Below are 17,955 nucleotides of genomic sequence, written 5' to 3' on the forward strand. Positions count from 1 at the left end.
TCTGAAGAATATCTCAAAATCACTTCCTCCTTCTACTCTTGTACTATGCATTTATGGCTTAACCAACTACAACCTTGTATTCACTTTCTATCGACTCCAATCTAGGCTCTGCATCCACTCCACCACCAGCTCTGCTCATCAACAGTGTTGTTAAACCGGTATCCAATCTGAGGTCCTCTGTGACTAAGGAGCACTCAACACAGCTGACCAGGCCAATCTCAAACACTCTGCCCTCAGCCTCCTCCTACCCATCTAGCCACACTCTTCTGATCAGCTGCTTCTTTTGCGCCATTAACAGACACCCCACAGCATTCTTTCCTCTTGTTCTACTTTCTCTCTACCTGGCTTTACATACTGTTTTCTCAGATTATCCTTAATCACTAACTACTGGCCTACAAGTCTGGCCTGGATCTTTCTTTCAGATACCAAATTCCCAGACAAATATAACTAAAATTTACTTGGCTAGCTAAAGAACACTCAGCCACTGCTCTTAATCAAGCTGGAACCCAGTAAGTATAACTTCCTTGGGGAAAAAGTTTGATTCAAAACAATAACAACAGGCTGGAGAGATGGCTCAGAGGTTAAGAGCACTGTCTATTCTTCAAAAGGTCCTGAGTTCAATTCCCAGCAACCACATGGTAGCTCACAACCATTTGTAATGACATCTGGGGCCCTTTTCTAGTGTGTAGGTGTACGTGCAAGTAGAACACTGTATAAATAATAGATAAATCTTTGGTTGGTTGGTTTGGGTTTTCGAGACAGGGTTTCTCTGTGTAGCCTTGACTATTCTTGACTAGCTTTGTAGACCAGCCTGGCCTGGAACTCACAGGGATCCACCTGCCTATGCCTCCTAACTGCTGGGATTAAAGGTGTGCACCACGGCCACCCGACAATAAATAAATCTTTAAAAACAACAACAACAACAACAACAAAAACCTGAGGCTAGGAAACAGGGAAGAAACACAAAATGAGGACTTTTAACAGCAAACAATAATGGAAGCCTTTCAAAGTATTCTACCTACTCCAGGTCCCCTGAGTAAACAGACTATTATGACTGACTACCGTCTACACCCACTAGGGAATAACCAAAGCTACCTTAGTTAAGCCATACTACCTACAATCAGCTAGCTCCATTTATATTTATTTCACATTCAATAAACAACCTTCAAAAACATTTGACTTTCCATGATTTTTTTTGTTGTTGTAAGCTACAAGATAGAAGATATAGCTTCATAGACAACTGACAAAGCAAGTCATTGCCAAACCAAAGTAGAAGCTGGAGCAGAACAGGAAGAACTGGTCTTCACAGAAAAACAGCAATGAGAATGGGTGGAAGGTGCTGGGTTATCTACTATTTTTTATTAGTCCTCAATAAAGAACCACAAAAAAGGAGAAACAAACAACAAAAGAAAACAAAAGCACAAAGACCTTTTTACTATGCCATATTGCTCAGCTCTCTTTCTAATGAGAAACTTAAGGGTGAAATGAACATTTAGAGAGAAATCCTTTAAAAATACAGATAAAACAGGTATTTAAGACAGATGCAGTAGTCAGTCCATGCCTGCTACCTGAGTACTAGAGAAGTTCTCAGAGGATTAGGAGCTCAAGGTAATCTTCCACTATACAAAATATTCAGAAAATTCAAGGTCAGCCAAGGCTACATGAGACCCTGTCTCCAACCAGAACAACAACATTCCACAGGTATATGAAATAACTTATGTAGGCACTACTACAGACTGTATGGACAGTCACTGGTTTCAGAGTACCTTGTATTTAGATACTGTGGAATATATGGCTCTTGTTTTCAGATCCTACCTCAAAAAGCCAATGTAAAAAGATATTTTTGCTTGGTTTTGTTTTTTGAGACAGGGTTTCCTTGTGTTGTCTTAGCTGTCCTGGACTCACTTTGCAGACCAGGCTGGCCTCGAACTTGCATCAATCGGCCTGCCTCTGCTGGGATTAAAGGTGTACACCACCACACCTGGCTACAAAAAGATATTTTAAGCACAGCAAGGGAATCTGACCGGGTATAGATTACTATAGTTAACTCCGTTAGGTGCTATACCATTATAGGCATCAAAGAAAATGTTCATGTGACTTAGAGGTGCATGTGAATGAAGAGCAGGAAGCCTTGAACTTTCTTTAAAAAACTTCGGCAAAGAAAAGGCAAACAGATGAACGAAACAAATGTTTCAAAATTTGTAAGTGAATAATGGGAGTAAGACACAGAGGGTGACAGAGTCTCTACAGCAGTGACTAGCTATGGCAGCATACTGAGACACTGTCTCAGTAAAGTCTTTACTTCTACTTCATGGTCTTTCAACTTCTCTGTATTTAATAGCTTTCATGATTTTATTTTGTTGTTGTTCATTTATTTTTGAGAGACAGGGTTTCATTATGTAATCTGGACTAGCTTAGAACTTGCTATGGAGATCAGGCTAGCCTCAAATGCACAGGGATTCACCTGCTTCTGTTTCCAAGTGTTGGGCCACACACAGGGCCCTGACAAAAAAAAATTTTTTAATGTTTTTCCTGGGCATAGGAAGACCTAGATCTACGTCTATAAAATGCTTCCAGTAACACTGAGATATTTAAAAATTAACTCAGAACAGTTTTATATTACTGTATTTCTCCCTAAAACAATTTTTTTCAAACTCCTTTTAAATCATGCTGATTCTATCTTCTCCAACTACGAGGTGCAAACCAGCAAACAACTGTGGAATACATGGCTCTTGTTTTCAGATCCTTTAAAAATACAGATAAAACAGGTATTTAAGACAGATGCAGTAAGTAGTCAGTCCATGCCTGCTACCTGAGTACTAGAGAAGTTCTTAGAGGATTATTGCCAGGAAATGGGGGCAAACCAGCATTGTATACCCAACCAAGAAAAATGAAAATTAGTTACATATCACCATAACTGAGTAAGGCTTTTTAAAGAAATCCTTAATAAATTAATAAATGCTAAAAATAAGAAAGACAAAAACTTATACATGATGGCTACAGATCAAATAATATTACTACTTTGGAAACTTTACAATTACTGACATAAATTTCTCAAATATCATCAATCTCTTTCTGAAATATACTTAATTTAAGGGGAAAAAAAACTTTAAAACTCAGTGACTTATACAGTGCAGAAAAGACTCATAGAATCCAAGAACATGTTTATTCTGGTACCCATCAGAATGTATGTAATCCAATTAACAAAACAGTATGTTGTCCTTTTACTAAATATGACCAACATTTATATACTTAACATCGATAAAATATTTTTATGTTTATTTCTACTTACCCCAAAGGTTTAGGTTTGTGTGTATCTAGGGAGTGCAACTGACATCTCTTGTTCTTCTTACTTTTTGGAATAGCATCTATCATATCATTTAGTTTGGACCTAGTCAAAAATAAACCATTGAACGTTTGTCATTTCTCTCTCTCTCTCTTTTTTGTTTTGTTTTGTTTTTTGTTTTTCAAGACAGGGTCTCTCTGTGTTAGCCTTGGCTGTCCTAGACTCACTTTGTAGGCCAGGCTGGCCTCGAACTCACAGCAATCCACCTGCCTCTGCCTCCCAAGTGCTGGGATTAAAGGCATGCGCCACCACACACAGCCATTTCTCTTTCAAATTTAAAGATTTTTCTATTAGCTGCCTTTTTGTGAGGTGTATTTAACAGAGACATCACCTATCCTGAACATGTCTCTACAGTAAATAACAAAGCAGTCTACACTTATTTTCCCTCTCTATACCTAGGCAGTTCAGTTGAAAGAAACCTCCTTTACTCAGTGCCCTCGTTCCCGAGACTACAACTCTCATCCTGGTCATCTACAGTGTATCCAACACGCTGATATTTTAGAGATTGTTTATGTGACTTTCACCTATCTTCCTTCCCTCAAATGTTATGTAAATACATACTATCCTCAAGAGGTATACCACAGTAATCTTCTGTGAATACTCAATGTTGGGCTGGCAAGATGGCTCATGGTTTTGTAAAGGAACTTGCTGCTAAGCATGACAATTGGGCACTCACATGGTAGAGCTGACTCCCTAAAGTTGTCCACTGACCTCTACACATGAACTATTCCATGTAAGCACAAATAAATAAGTGTTAAAGCATAGTGAATGTATACATACAGAATGAATACATATAGGTAATGTGTACTACTGCTACATGCTTCCTACGTCCAACCAATTAGCAAAGCATGTCAACTAACTTTATAGATCTACGCTCCAGTCACATCCCTTGCCCAATGCACCAGTCTGTAGTTTAGTCAGCTACAATTCCCCAAGTGGTTCTCTACTGACACCATTTCCTTCTACATTCTAGGCTTCACTTAGCAGCAAGAATAATCCTTTTAAGTCATAGTACATCATGTTATTCCTTTGTTCAAAACCCTCTAAAGCTTCTTTTCTTTTTTCTTCTGCAAGCAGTCCTGCTGAAACTAGAGCTCACAGGCGGAACGCTTGCCTAACATGCATCAGGTCCTGGGACCACTCCCCTGAACTTCAAAATGAATAAAAAACAAAAACAAAAAATGAAATTCCTACCACTGCCTCCAAACAAAAGAGCCTCTGGATTTGGTCTTTCAATCCCTTTTCCTACTGATACTCAGTAAATGACGTAAGTAAATACTGTGGATATCTAGTTGACAAAAAAGCTGGAGAGATGGCTCTGCAGTTAAGAGCACCGATTGCTCTTTCAAAGGACCCCAGTTCAATTCCCAGCCCCTACATGGCAGCTCTCAATTGTCTGTAACTCCAAGGATCTGTCACCCTCACACACACATGCAGGCAAAACACCAATGCACATGAAATTTAAAAAAATTTTAGATAAGGGGGGAAAAAAAAAGACAGCCGGGTACAGTGGCGTATATCTGTAATCCCAGCATTATGGGAGGCAAAGGCAGGCAGATCTCTGTGACTTCGAGGCCAGCATGGCCTACAAAATGAGTCCAGGACAGCCAAACAACAACAACAACAACAAAACCAAACCAAAAACAAAACTCTGAAAAATTACTGCCTAGTCATGTCCATCTTAGGAAAAGGAAATCTGTTATAACTTTTTCAATTGTTTTAATTACATTTATATATGTATGCATGCACGCATGTAAGTAGGTGATAGGTCAGCGGAGAGTTTTTAGGAGTTCGTTCTTTCCCTCAACCATGTGGGTCTGGGGATCCATTAGTTTGGACAGGAAGTACCTTGATCTGCCTATACTACAAATCTAAAAATCATCACTTAAACTATCCCTCCTTAATCAATCTATGCAAATATCCTGTTAACTTGGCCCTCAAATTATTTCAGGATCCTATCATTTCTTGTATCTTTATCACCTTAGTCCAAGTCATTTTCAACATTAAACAACCTATTTCTCAGGTTTTTCTTTTTTTTCATCTACCTTTGTAGTCTCTTCACAACAGTCTCAATAAAGGTCACTGTAGGCCAAACTTTAAGTCAGACTGTGTTGCTCATCTGCTCAAAACTCTCCAAAGCTTCCTGTGTACTCAGAGTAAAAACCTCAGCATGACCTATAAGGCACTGCAACAGCTGAATGTTTATTATCCTTTTGATCTTATCTCTTGTTGTTGGTTTTTTGAGACAGGGTTTCTCTGTGTAGCCTTGGCCATCCTGAACTTGCTTTGTAGACCAGGCTGGCCTCGAACTCAGAGACATCAGCCTGCCTCTGCCTCCCGAGTGCTGGGATTAAAGGCGTGCGCCACCCTGCCCCTCACTTACTTTTTATTCATCTATTTATCTGAAAGGCATTGCCAGATCACACTGTTCATATCAATTTAATCCACTCATTCTCTGTTACCCATTTTACTGTTTCTCTGTAACTTTCACTCAACAAACTATTTGCTTACCCTCTCTCCATGTCAGAGCAGATACTAGAAGATACTCAAAAAAATCTGTTGAAGTCCATCTTTGTTTTAAACAGATTTAGGGCAAAAGCCTTGTCATCAAGTTGTTTAAAATAAAACCATTTTTCTTAATTAACTATACTTACCCATGTACATAAAATAATGTATAAAGCTTCTTTGCATCAGTCATGCAACTTCGAGTCAGAGACAGTACCCCCTTGGGCCCTACTGTCAGGGGTTCAAGGGCAGGGTTTCCAGACTCTACCAGCTGAGAAAAGAGGCGTTCCACACTGCGACGACAACCAACACATGGGACAAGCTGAGAAAGTGCGCTCAAGACTTCACGTGATGTTACCACCATGGCAATACTTAGATCTTGTTGCTTAAGCATACTATGTCGCTGAAAGGGAGAAAGTGAAGATTCCTTAAAACATTAAAAAAGAAAGAAAACACTACTCTTCAATTACTGTTGCCTTCTATCCTTTCCCAAGGCCCACCTTACCTATGTAGGAGCCTGCAATGAGTAACTATTATGTCAGTGTATGTGAATGTAATCTGATTATAACAAATAAGAAAAATGAATGGAGCCAGGCTTGGTGGCACAAGCCTTTAATTCCAGCACAGGGGAGGCAGAGGCAGGCAGGCAGATCTCTGTGAGTTCGAGGCCAGCCTGGTCTACAAAGTAAGTCTAGGACAGCCAAGGCTACACAGAGAGACCCTGTCTCAGAAAAAAAAGAAAGGAAAAAAAAAAGAAAAACATTGAATGGAAACCACAGCAGTAGCAAATGGGTAAAACACTGATGAGTAATTTCTACTTAAAGGAGTTAACAGTTTGGGGGCTGGAGAGATGGCTCAGAGGGTAAGAGCACTGCTGGCTCTTCCAAAGGTTCTGAGTTCAATTCCCAGCAACCATGTGGTGGCTTACAACTATCAATACTGAGATCTGGTGCCCTCTTCTGGTGTGCAGGTGTACATGCAGGCAAAAAGATTGTATACATAATAAATAAATCTTTAAAAAATACATTTAAAAAAAGGAGTTAACAGGTTGTTACAATTACTTCCAGAAAAAGTTAAGAATATTTGTTTCTTCATTTTTACCATTAATTTTTCATTCAAAGTGGTTTCCCCCCTATTTGTTTGTTTGTTTTTCAAGGAAGGGTTTCTCTGTATAATAGCCCTGAGTGTCCCAGACTCGCTTTGTAGACCACAAACTCACTAAGAGCCACCTGCCTCTCCTCCAGAGAGCTGGCATCAAAGACCTGCACTACCATTCCTAGCCAATGCTCTTAAAAAGTAGAGTTCTTAAGTAATCTAATAACTTATTTCCTATTATCTTAATTATTTATTTTTGAATATTTGAAAAGTATCTTATGTCTAAGAAAATATATAAAAATCAAAAAACTCATAGGACTGAATTTAAAATATATTTTAAAAATACATATATATACATAGGGGTGTGTGTGTGTGTGTGTATGTGTGTGTGTGTGTGTGTGTGTGTTTATCAGCGATGCTGGGGTAGCAAACCCAAGGCCTTATACAACTGGGCAAGCACTCTGGCACCAAGTAATATCCCTGGGCCCAGCAAGTTCTTAATAAAATGTTACGTATCCTATCTTGTAAAAACTAGAGTGATGACCTGGTAAAATCAAAGATTTTTAGACCTGTAAAATATGAACACAACCCAATTCTTTCACTGAGTAACCTATAAATGAGGTATACAGGTGTATTTACTACAACAGTAAAAATGAAATCAACTTCAGTGCACTATTAGTACCTAAGTTCTGAGAAGCCTAGGTTAAAAAAAAAATCAGGTGGGCTGGAGAGATGGCTCAGCTGTTAAGAGCACTGGCTGCCCTTCCAGAAGACCCATGTTCAATTTCCCAGCACCCACTTGGCTGCTCACAACTGTCTGTAGCTCCTGTTCCATAGTTTCTGACTCCCTTACACATGCAGGCAAGACACCAATGTAGATAAAATAAAAATAATTTTTACAAAATTAGAAGCTAATATGAGGTGGGACAAGCCTTTAATTTCAGGCATTTGGGGCAGAAGCACCCAGATCTTTATGAGCTCAAGGCCAGTCTTTTCTACATAGAGTTCCAAGCCAGCCAGAACTACACAGTGAGATCTGGTCTCAAAAACCAAACAAACAACAATAGCAACAACAAAAATAAATTAGAAGTTATAACTGTTAATTTTTTAAACAATACACATACATGACTAAAAAAATGACTTTAAAACTATTACCTGAATAAACTGCTTTAGTTGTGCACCATTATTCTGATGCCCATCAAGATTTAAAACATTGTCAGGAAATTCCATCACCATCTTAAAAGGCAAAGAGAACAGAAATCACTGACATATTCTAAAGCATACTTTATAAACTATTAGGACAGAAACATCTTTAAGGCTCCATTTCCTGCAAAAAGAGGTCTTAATAATCAGTGCACACATGTACACGGAGATTAGAGGACACCTTGCAGGAGTCAGCTCATTCACTCTATAACATGGATCTTGGGAATCAAATTCAGTTGTCCAGTCTTGGTGTACAGTACACCTCTACCTGCTGAGCCACCTTGCTGGCTCAAAGTGTGAAATGTTCTGAAGTCAGACATAGTGTGGTCACTGGGAGCAAAGACACTCAAGTCAAACACACAGTTGAAATCTAGGCTCTGTCACAAAGTATCTTATGCCATGACTCTGGGCAAGTTATTTAACCCGTGTATTTCCTTATTTGTAAAATAGGATTAAGTAATAATTTCTAGTATCTTTTTCACAGAGCAATTTTAAGAAATAAGTTGTATTTTCTAAAGTAACAGTGGCTAATAATATTTAGTTAAATACACCAATCGAGTTACTTCCCTGTAACTGTGGAATGTAAGACTTCTGTTTGTTAATAAATATTTGGGGGCCAGTGAGCTGGCTTAGGTGGGTAAAGGTGAATGCCACCAAGCAGGATAATCTGAGTTTGCGCCCTAGAACTCAAATGGTGAAAGGAAGAGAATAAACTTCTACAAATCGTGTTTTTACCTCTGCATATTCACTGTGGCACATCTGCTCCATTCCTCAACCTTGCAAATAAATGGTTTTGGAAAACTAATACATACTTTGAGCTGGGATAGAGTACTAGCCTAGATAGTACTAATAGAACCTATTGAAGGTTCTGGATTCAATTCCCAACTACACACACACACACACACACACACACACACACACACACACACACACACACACACACGGAAAAGAATGCTCTGAGCTATTTATTTTATTTTACTTTTTATTTTGTTTTGTTTTTCGAGACGGGGTCTCTCTGTGTCGCCTTGGCTGTCCTAGAGTCACTTTGTAGACCAAGCTGGCCTCAAACTCACTACAATCTACCTGCCTCTGCCTCCCGAGTGCTGGGATTAAAGGCATGTGCCACCATATCGGCGCTATTTACTCACTATAAAAATAAAAAATAAAAAATAAAACCACTACCAGAGGAACCCAGGAGTGAGACAATAGAAATTAGTAGTTTCATGACCTGTTACATTAGAGTTTAAAGTTCATGAAGTAGAAGGAGGCCAACTACAGCTCCAAAGTGATGCAAGGCTGACACTATACTCACACACACACTGTGAGCACAGACACTTTTTTGTTTTTTGTTTTTTTTTTTTGGTAGACCAGGCTGGCCTCAAGCTCACAGCAATCCACCTTCCTCTGCCTCTCAGGTGCTCTCAAGCATGCCACCATGTTCAGCTATTGTACACATTTTTAAAATCCATATACTGACCAAGGAAGGAGCCTAACTCTAAGAGACGGGAAGCACCACAATTTCAAAGATGTAAAAATGTGCGCCTTCACAACAGCCATATACAAACAGGCCTCGAGAGACAGCTCAGCAGCTCAGAGAACCTGTTCTCCAGAGGACTGGACTCCAATCCAGCACCTACAAGGCAGCTCACCATGTCCCTAACTCCAATTTCAGGGTCCGACATCCTTCTTCTGATCTCCGAATGCACCAAGCACACATGTGGTGCACAGATACATGTATACATATATTCTGTAACTAAAACATCAAACATACTCTACAAGGACAAACTATTTCCAGATAACAAGGCCTTCAAACTCCTATATATCCAACAAGTCAATAAAAAGAACCATTTGAGGCAAAAATAAGAACAAACCCCACAACACTGAATGCTGCCTTAAAAAGATCCTTCCCAGGCTGGAAGTGTGAAATAATTATGTGCTCGCCTAGCGTGTTCAGAGCTCTGTGTTCAATCCCCAGCACTGTGTGCTCATGTGCACATAGGTACATGCCTATAACCCCAGGATTTAAGGAAAGGCAGGAAGATCAGCAGTTCAAGGGCATCCAGAGGATTTCAGTTTCACAGACTGAAACTGTATAGACAGTTTTGCCTGTATATAGCTTATAGAAAAAGAGTCGCCTTGCTAGGATTATAGTCATGAGCCTGTGTGTGTGGTTCTCCTTTCCAAGTGTATTACAATGCATGCATACTACTTATTATCAAAAAGTCAATGCTCCCTGCCTCCAACTCTACAATAATTTTTATCACCTTGCAAAGACATACGTACACTTCAATAGTTTTTACTGTTTGTAGACTTTCTTCTTCAATATGCATATATATAATGTCCAAATCTTGCTGTTTCAAAGCTCAATTACCCAATTTTCAAGTTTATCAATCATAATTATCTTGTTTCTACTTTATCTTTTTTCAGTCTTCTCACTTTTTTTGTTTTGTTTTTCGAGACAGGGTTTCTCGGTGTAGCACTGGCTGTCCTGGACTTGCACATGCCTTTAACCCCAGTACTCCCAGAGACAAGTAGATCTCTGGGTTCTAGGCCAGCCTGGTCTACAGAGTGGGTTGCAGGTCAGTCAAGGCTAAGAAGAGGAGGAGGAAGAAGGGGGAGGGGGAGGAGGAAGAAAAGAAAAAGGGGAAAGCAAAGAGGCCACTAGCATTCTTTCTCTGTTCTTTCAAACCACTTCCTTGACTTAAATCTTAGATTCTAGGTTACCTAAAGGAAGACAGGCCTGTAAAGTATGTGAGGTGTGGTTTCACAGAGGAATCATTAGTGTTCAGCTCCATGATGAGGATGCCTATGCAGAGCCATCCAAAAATAGAACAAGCCATTGCACAGCAATTACTGCTTTGTAAAGTTTATTGCATCCATTACTGACTTTCACTCTTAAGCATCTGTCCCAGTTCTACCTGCCCACAAAAAGAGGGGTGGGAAGGTGGGGGGGAGAGTTCAGCCCATTCTCATGAGCTCTAATCAACAAAACTGAGTTTATATTTATCAAAATTAATGTCACTTTAGTTTTATTCTTTTGTGTCATCATTCACAAAACTTTTTAGGGCTAGGCTTAGTGGCACGGGCCTTTAATCCCAGCACTCAGGAGGAAGGTGGATCTCTGTGAGTTCAAGGCCAGCCTGGTCTACAAAGTGAGCCTAGGACAGCCAGGGCTGTTACACAGAGAAATCCTGTCTCAAAAAACCTTGGGGGGAAAATTTTTTTAAACATGCACCACCCCTAAGAAAGTTAAATATTAAAGAGCTGAAAGAAAACAGTAAATACTAAACTTGTAGCAAATGCTAAACTCTTAATCTCCCAGTGTTACCATTTTCTTCCTTTCAAGCTCAGACAGTTAAAAACTCCTATCACTTTCTAGTCTACTATGATTTTTAGGGGGTGGGGTATATGCATGCCAGACGTGCTTATATAGAAACCAAGAGGGCTACTTGCAGGAGCTAGTTCTTCCCTTCTACCGCCTAGATCCCAAGGGATGAATTCACATCACCACACTTGGCAGCAGCCGTTTTTAGCCACTAAGCCGTTTTGTCACCTCAGTTTACAGTCCATCTGGACCAATTTGAATTAAAAGGGCTGTCTTCTAGAAATGTTGTAATAATTCAACAACATGAAACCTCGAACTTGTAAAATGTTCTTATCCTTCAGGAATTCTACTTTCAAAAGCCCAAGGGGGAAATGAGTAACTCAACGCATTATCTATACTCTTCAACTCTGCCTTTGCGTGTTGATAACCAGAATGAACTCTAATGCTGCTTCTCTCTGAGGCATACAATGGGGGGATTTATTCTGTTTTTGTGGTTATTCGTTAAGATTTAATAAGGAGGAGCTGGAGAGATGGCTCAGAGGTTAAGAGCACTGTCTGTTCTTCCAAAGGTCCTGAGTTCAATTCCCAGCAACCACATGGTGGCTCACAGCCATCTGTAATGTGATCTGGTGCCCTCTTCTAGTTTGTAGGTGTACATGTGGGCAGAATACTGTGTAATAAATAAATAAATAAATAAAAGATTTGATAAGGACTATATATTTTAATTATATTTTAAAAAAATATTTTGAAATTTATTTTTATTTGTGTGTGTGTGTGTACATACAAACAAGCAATTGTATAGTGCTCTGTCTGCACGTACACCTGCAGGCCAGAAGAGGGCACCAGATCTCACTACAGATGGTTGCGAGCCACTATGTGGTTGCCGGGAATTGAACTCAGGACCTCCAGAGCAGCAGTCAGTGCGCTTAACCTCTAAGCCATCTCTCTAGCCCTGTATCTATTCTTTTTAAAAATCTTGCTAACAAGGAGGAAGGAGAGATGCCTCAGTGGCTGAGTATATGCTGCTTCTGCAGGCCTACAGTTCCTGGGGTAATCCAATGCCTCTTCTGACCTCCTCAGGCTCCTGCACACACATGGTACAAACACATACATGCAAGCACATACACATACATAAAAAATAAAAATGTTTCATCTCCCTGAAAAGAACTAATTCTTCCAAGATATATCCAAAATAAAATCTACACTGTCTGCCACCTATTTTATACTTTTAATAATACTATGACCACATACACAGGAACCTGACATTTTCCTAAATATTATACCAACCTCACCAATGGGTTTAGTTGTTTACTTAGGACTTTTCTCTTTACAGCTGTATAGTAATGTACTCCAGTGTTCAAAACCCCTCAGCTATCATAGACACCTTTTAAAGGTAAATACAACACACAACAAAAGACGCTTCTTCACATACAAATATCTTAATTTCATTTTATTAACCTAAGTCAAAAATCACTAGTTTTAACTGAGGCTAAAATATTTACTGTCTTTGCAAAAATGATAAGGAAAACGGTAAACATTGCACCTAGACTAACATCTATCTGCAAACAAGATTTCTAAAAACCATTTACTCAAAGATCACACCAAGTTAACTTCAGGCACAAACTTCCATCAAATATCAATGGACCAGCACAGAGCACACACCTCTGCTTCCTCCTCCCACGCCCTCCCAACAGGTGTCTTGTTCTGAATTCTCCCTTCAACTGGGATTGAGAAAAATAATTTTGAAAGAACCTTGCATCCTTAAGTGTGGCATAGCTTTAAGTGAATTTTCAATAATATTCATTAACAGCACCCAATGACAGTGCACAAGTTTCCAAGACAAACTAACAGAATTCATTCCTTAGTGACAAAAATCCATTTCTAAGCAAGGAAAAATTATACCTATTATTTGGAGTTATTTAAAATAAGCTTAAATTCTTTTGTAACAAGTCTATAATAAAAGCAAAATTCAATTCAGACACCCAGTAAAAGGCAAAAGCAGGTGACACTAAACCACAATGTAAGTTTATCTATGAAAAAACTTGGAAATTCACATCACTGTCAACAATGTAACGATACTATTCATTTTAAAGTGCTTTATGAAGTACGTGTAGATTAATGTGATACATTCACATTAAAGGTGGTTACGTGAGAGTGTAAGTTGTCTTAAAATTTGTAAGCACACACAAATTTACATTGGTTTTCCCTGTTTTCATGTTATATATTAAAAAATAATATCCAAACCTTGGGTTAAGAAAAAAATTGCACAACACGAAAAGCTGATATCAAACTGTTGTTTTAAAAGGTTTATGCTGAAGAGGAGCAGAAGGTAATAATGAACTTCGACTGAGCACTGTCACATTGAGAAAGAAATCATTTAATTGTTCATGTTCTAGTTTGGATTTTTTAACTATTTTAAATACAAGTCCATTATAATTAAATTTCATGAAAATAAGAATCCATAACCAGTATATACAAGTAATTTCTAAATCAACACAAATTCTACCTTAGGTCAAATCATTCTATCATTTCTCATTAAAAAAAAAAAAAAAGCATGCTTTCACTTGCAAAGTTCTAGCGAAATGAACCAGTCAAAAGTTCCCCTAACCCCTTCAAAGTAATACAGCTCTTCACTGAGACTGGCAAAAAGAAAGGCACAGACCGTCATATCCACAATGACTTGCATTTTGTATAAAATGTTAGAACCTTCTGATGATACCTGCAAAAAAAGAAAAATTTTCAGGAAGATAACCGATCAGCTCTTGAATGGCAACAAAGTCAAAAGGTTGGAAAATGAAGCCTTATCTACAGCACGACGGGTCAGCATCCAAATGTAGATTTCAAAACTTGTTCAGAAAAGGTTCACTTCATTGCTTAAAGCATGGCAAGCAACTGCATTCATTTCCTGCTCAGAATCAACTCAATTTTCTGCCATTTCCTTTTAAAGGAAACAGTCCTGCAACACAGGAGAGGGTCGGCAATGGTATACCAACAGCAAGTCTTAAAAAAAAAAAAAAATTTTTTTTTCCACGTTTGTGTCTTTATACTCAAAATGAGCAGTCAGTTTTCCATGCTCCATTTACACATCCTATAACTGGGTCTTTTTTAAACAGGCTACTTGTCAACTAAATAATGCCAAGAAGGCCCATTTTGAAGAGTCACGGCTTAACCCAATCATTTTAAGAATTACAATGTACCAGGCAATACGAGACAGAGACATACTAAGAAATGAGATCGTTTAGGTGGAATCTTTACTGTGCAAGAGAATGTCACCTCTGCCCTCAAGTAATTACGATCATGTAGCGATAGCCATAGTGTTTAAAAAAGAGAAAATACACAGGTAGCGATGCAGCTGCGACATTTCCAGATAATTGAGCCTCCCGGAGGGTAAGTGGTTTCTGTAGAGGGTAGGCCCTGAACGCCCCGGCTCTCTCAACCCTTATTCTCTCCCGGGCGCCTGCTTAGGCAAAGCAGCGTCTCCAAGGAAGGGGGAAAGGGCCCAGGGGTCTCGAAGGGAGGAAGAGCAGCGGAGGGGAGGACCTCAACGTGCGATGGGGACGCTGGACTTGGGGGCCCGCCAAGGGTACCGAGGGGCCCACTGCAAAGGCGAGTTTGCGGGGCCTGCCGGAGAGGAGGCGGCCTCGCCTAGGAGTTGCAACACACTCTTTCTCCAGTGCGCAGCGCTCGGCCTGGGGGAGGGGGAGGAGGGGAAACAGCTGCCAGGAGAGCAGCGGGCCCAGCCCGGCCCGGCCCGCTCACCGTCAGGGTGTCGTCTATGTAGAGGGGGATCTGCCTCCTCTCGAAGGGGAACTCCTCCTCCCCGTCCCTGCACACTGCCACCAGTCGCGCCATCGTCCCCGACGCTGCCGTTGCCACCGTCACCACCTCCTCCTCCTCCTCCCTGCTGCCGCTGCTGCTGCTGCCGCCGCCGCCGCCGCCGCTGCTCCTGCCGCTGCCGCCTCCTCCCAGCTCCTGCCTGCAACAGCCAAACCCCGCGAGCGTAAGCGCCCGCCACCTCGCAGCACATTCGCCACGGGGGGAAGGAGTGGGGGGGGTGGGGGCACGGCGCGGAGCAAGAGAGGACGGGAGAGCCGCGCTGCGTTTCCCATCACCCGATTCCACACGTGCTCAGCCAATCAGCGGCCCGCAGCGCTGGGACCCGCCCCCTCGCGCAGCCTGCCCTCTCCCCCCCCCTCCACCCACCCACCTCCCCGCCCGCCCTCCCTCCCGCCGCCCTCCCGCTGGCCTCTAGTCAGGGTCCAAAGGAGACGCGGAAGGGACCTGCTGGCCCCGGGACATCCCCGCCCGGCTCCGGAGTCGGGGTTCCGGATGTCCATCCCCGCCTCGGCTACACAACCCATGCCCGAACCCCGCCGCTGACCCCCTTCTCCCCTCTCGGAGCGCCCCGCCCAGGCGGGCCCCTGGGCTGCAGTTGCCCGGCGCCACCCCGCCCCTAGGAGGGGTCGACCCCGCCTCGGCTCTGCAGAGTTCGGGGGTGGGGGCAAGCTCAGACCCGGTCCTCACCCAGGTCGGAGGAGGGCTCTCGGGTCTGACCTTCACCGACTCCGCGGACGCCTCCCTGACCCCCACCTCTGCTCCCCGTTACCGGCTGACGAGGCCCGCGTCAGGGCCGGCCTGGGCGGGAGCGCGGCTGCGAATGCCGTTTCCTCTCCAGGCTCAGTCAGCCGCTCGCGCCACGGGGAGTGTGGGAGGGAGGGCGGGGGACGTGGGGGGGGGAGGGTGGGGCCGGGAGGGGCCGCGAACTCCGGGCGGGGCCTGCCTCTTCTCGCGAGACCGCGGCCGCCTCTCTCGTGTCCCGACTTTCGAAATCTGCGTGGAGGGTTGGGAGGGGGGTTTGGGGGGGGGGGAACGGGAGGACTTTGTGCAATCGCGCGCGGACACCCCACGCGATGTCCCGGATTTACCAAAAATAAGTGTGAAATAGGGCCAGTAGGGAGACTGAGCGGCAGGGTTAGCCTGGGTCCCTGTCCGTGGCGACCTAGGATCTCCATAGGATGCTCTCTCGAGACCCGCAAAGTAAAAAGCCCCCATTCTGGGTCGACTGCGTGGGTCGGGCTCAGATAGGAGGACTCCGTGAGCGATGAGACCTGAGGTTGTCGAGGTCTATGGCAACGGACAGTGAAGAGACAGCTGGACTTCCACCACTGAAGGATGGGAGGAGAAGGCTCTTGCCACCCTGCTTGACCCTGATCCGGCCGCGTTACAGGGGAACTGCGTCAAGACCTCCGAGAGAATGGGAAAACGTGCAGATTTTGTTGTTAGAATAGAGACAGAAAATTGAACAGTTATCTCTGTAGATTTTGACCAGAGGAACATCTTAAGTTAATATTAACTTAAGAGACTCCCTTGGGCAAAGTACTGATAGTGACCAAAGGCCCTTCCGTCTGACCCATCTGACCAGAGCTGCTGTAAAGACAATTCCTCTGCACTCTGCCCACTGCCACGTTTCAGGTCCTACTCTGAGAAGGTCCATTGTAAAGCCAAAGGGATGGGAATTGTTTCATCTTGATGGTTTTAGCGATAAATCCATTTGCTGCTCCTACAACTGCTTGATCTTAAGGACAGGTCGCATATTTTTCTGGTAAAATTAGGCTAAAGCTGTTGTTACTGACCTTTAAAAGTATTTCGATCATCACATGAAGTCTTTCAAAGTCACAAGAAAAAAAAAACCCCATAGTGCATCCTTATACATGTTGACTTATGACATTGTGTGGTCACTGTTAGGGTAAGTGACATAATAAACTGAAAGAACCATTGTGTGTTCCCGACGGTGTGATGATTGGGTACATACGTTGGGCCATACTAAAAGCAGAACAGCATGATCCTTAGCTTAAATCCAATAAGCATATGGGGTTTTGCATCACCTTCTGACTTGGTTACATAGTAAAAATATGGACATTTTTAGAGAATCTTGTGTTTTATGTCTACAACTACTACAATCTATGTACCTACTTTAGATCATTTTAATTTTAGGTTATGCTTGGTAAATATTTAGCCTGTACATACGTATCTGCTAACTTTAATTCTCACTATTACATACACACCAGCAAAGAACCCAACTATGAAGAAAATGGCAGTTGATGAGCTAGAATATCTTCTTTTTTCCCTGCAATTGCTATATTATTTGATATGATAGTCAAATCAATGGTAGGCTGTTCTTTAAATTAGAACGTCTGAAAATCTGTAAGTTGGATTTTCCTTCTCAGGGTCTGACAGGAAGTGGTCTTATCAATTAAGACTAGAAACACAAGCCCAGCATGGTAGCACATACCTGCGGGCCCCAGCACTTGAGCAGCCAAGGCCATAAATTTACCACAAATTTAAGGCCAGATTAGATTACATCGACCTTTTCTCAAAATAGTTAAAGTAAGCATTAGGTTTTTTTTTTTTTTTAGTAAATGTAAATTAAAATGTAAGCTCCTTAAAGGCAGGGACTTTGCCTTGTCTGTGTTTTGGCACT

General features: G+C 41.9%; 1 protein-coding gene across 7 annotated transcripts in view; it reads right to left on the reverse strand.

The window, feature by feature from the left end:
• The window catches only part of GGNBP2 (gametogenetin binding protein 2), a 37,413-nt gene extending 20,644 nt beyond the window's left edge, over positions 1 to 16,769 (reverse strand). For 2 of the 7 annotated variants that reach the window (XM_084750508.1, XM_084750507.1), the window contains exons 1-5: positions 16,065 to 16,193; positions 15,234 to 15,450; positions 8,102 to 8,182; positions 6,001 to 6,254; positions 3,293 to 3,391 (exon numbers count right to left, since the gene is read on the reverse strand). In XM_084750508.1, coding sequence (XP_084606634.1) covers positions 3,293 to 3,391; positions 6,001 to 6,254; positions 8,102 to 8,182; positions 15,234 to 15,326 — 527 coding nt within the window. In that variant the 5' untranslated portion in view covers positions 15,327 to 15,450; positions 16,065 to 16,193. Of the gene's footprint in view, positions 1 to 3,292; positions 3,392 to 6,000; positions 6,255 to 8,101; positions 8,183 to 15,233; positions 15,451 to 15,998; positions 16,205 to 16,582 lie in introns of those variants that run through there. The other 5 variants (XM_084750512.1, XM_084750511.1, XM_084750506.1 and 2 more) reach the window with 5 other exon arrangements.
• Between the last annotated feature and the right edge of the window lie 1,186 nt (positions 16,770 to 17,955).

Source organism: Acomys minous (assembly GCF_964271855.1).
Source record: "Acomys minous genome assembly, chromosome: 12".
NCBI classification, from domain to species: Eukaryota; Metazoa; Chordata; class Mammalia; order Rodentia; family Muridae; genus Acomys; species Acomys minous.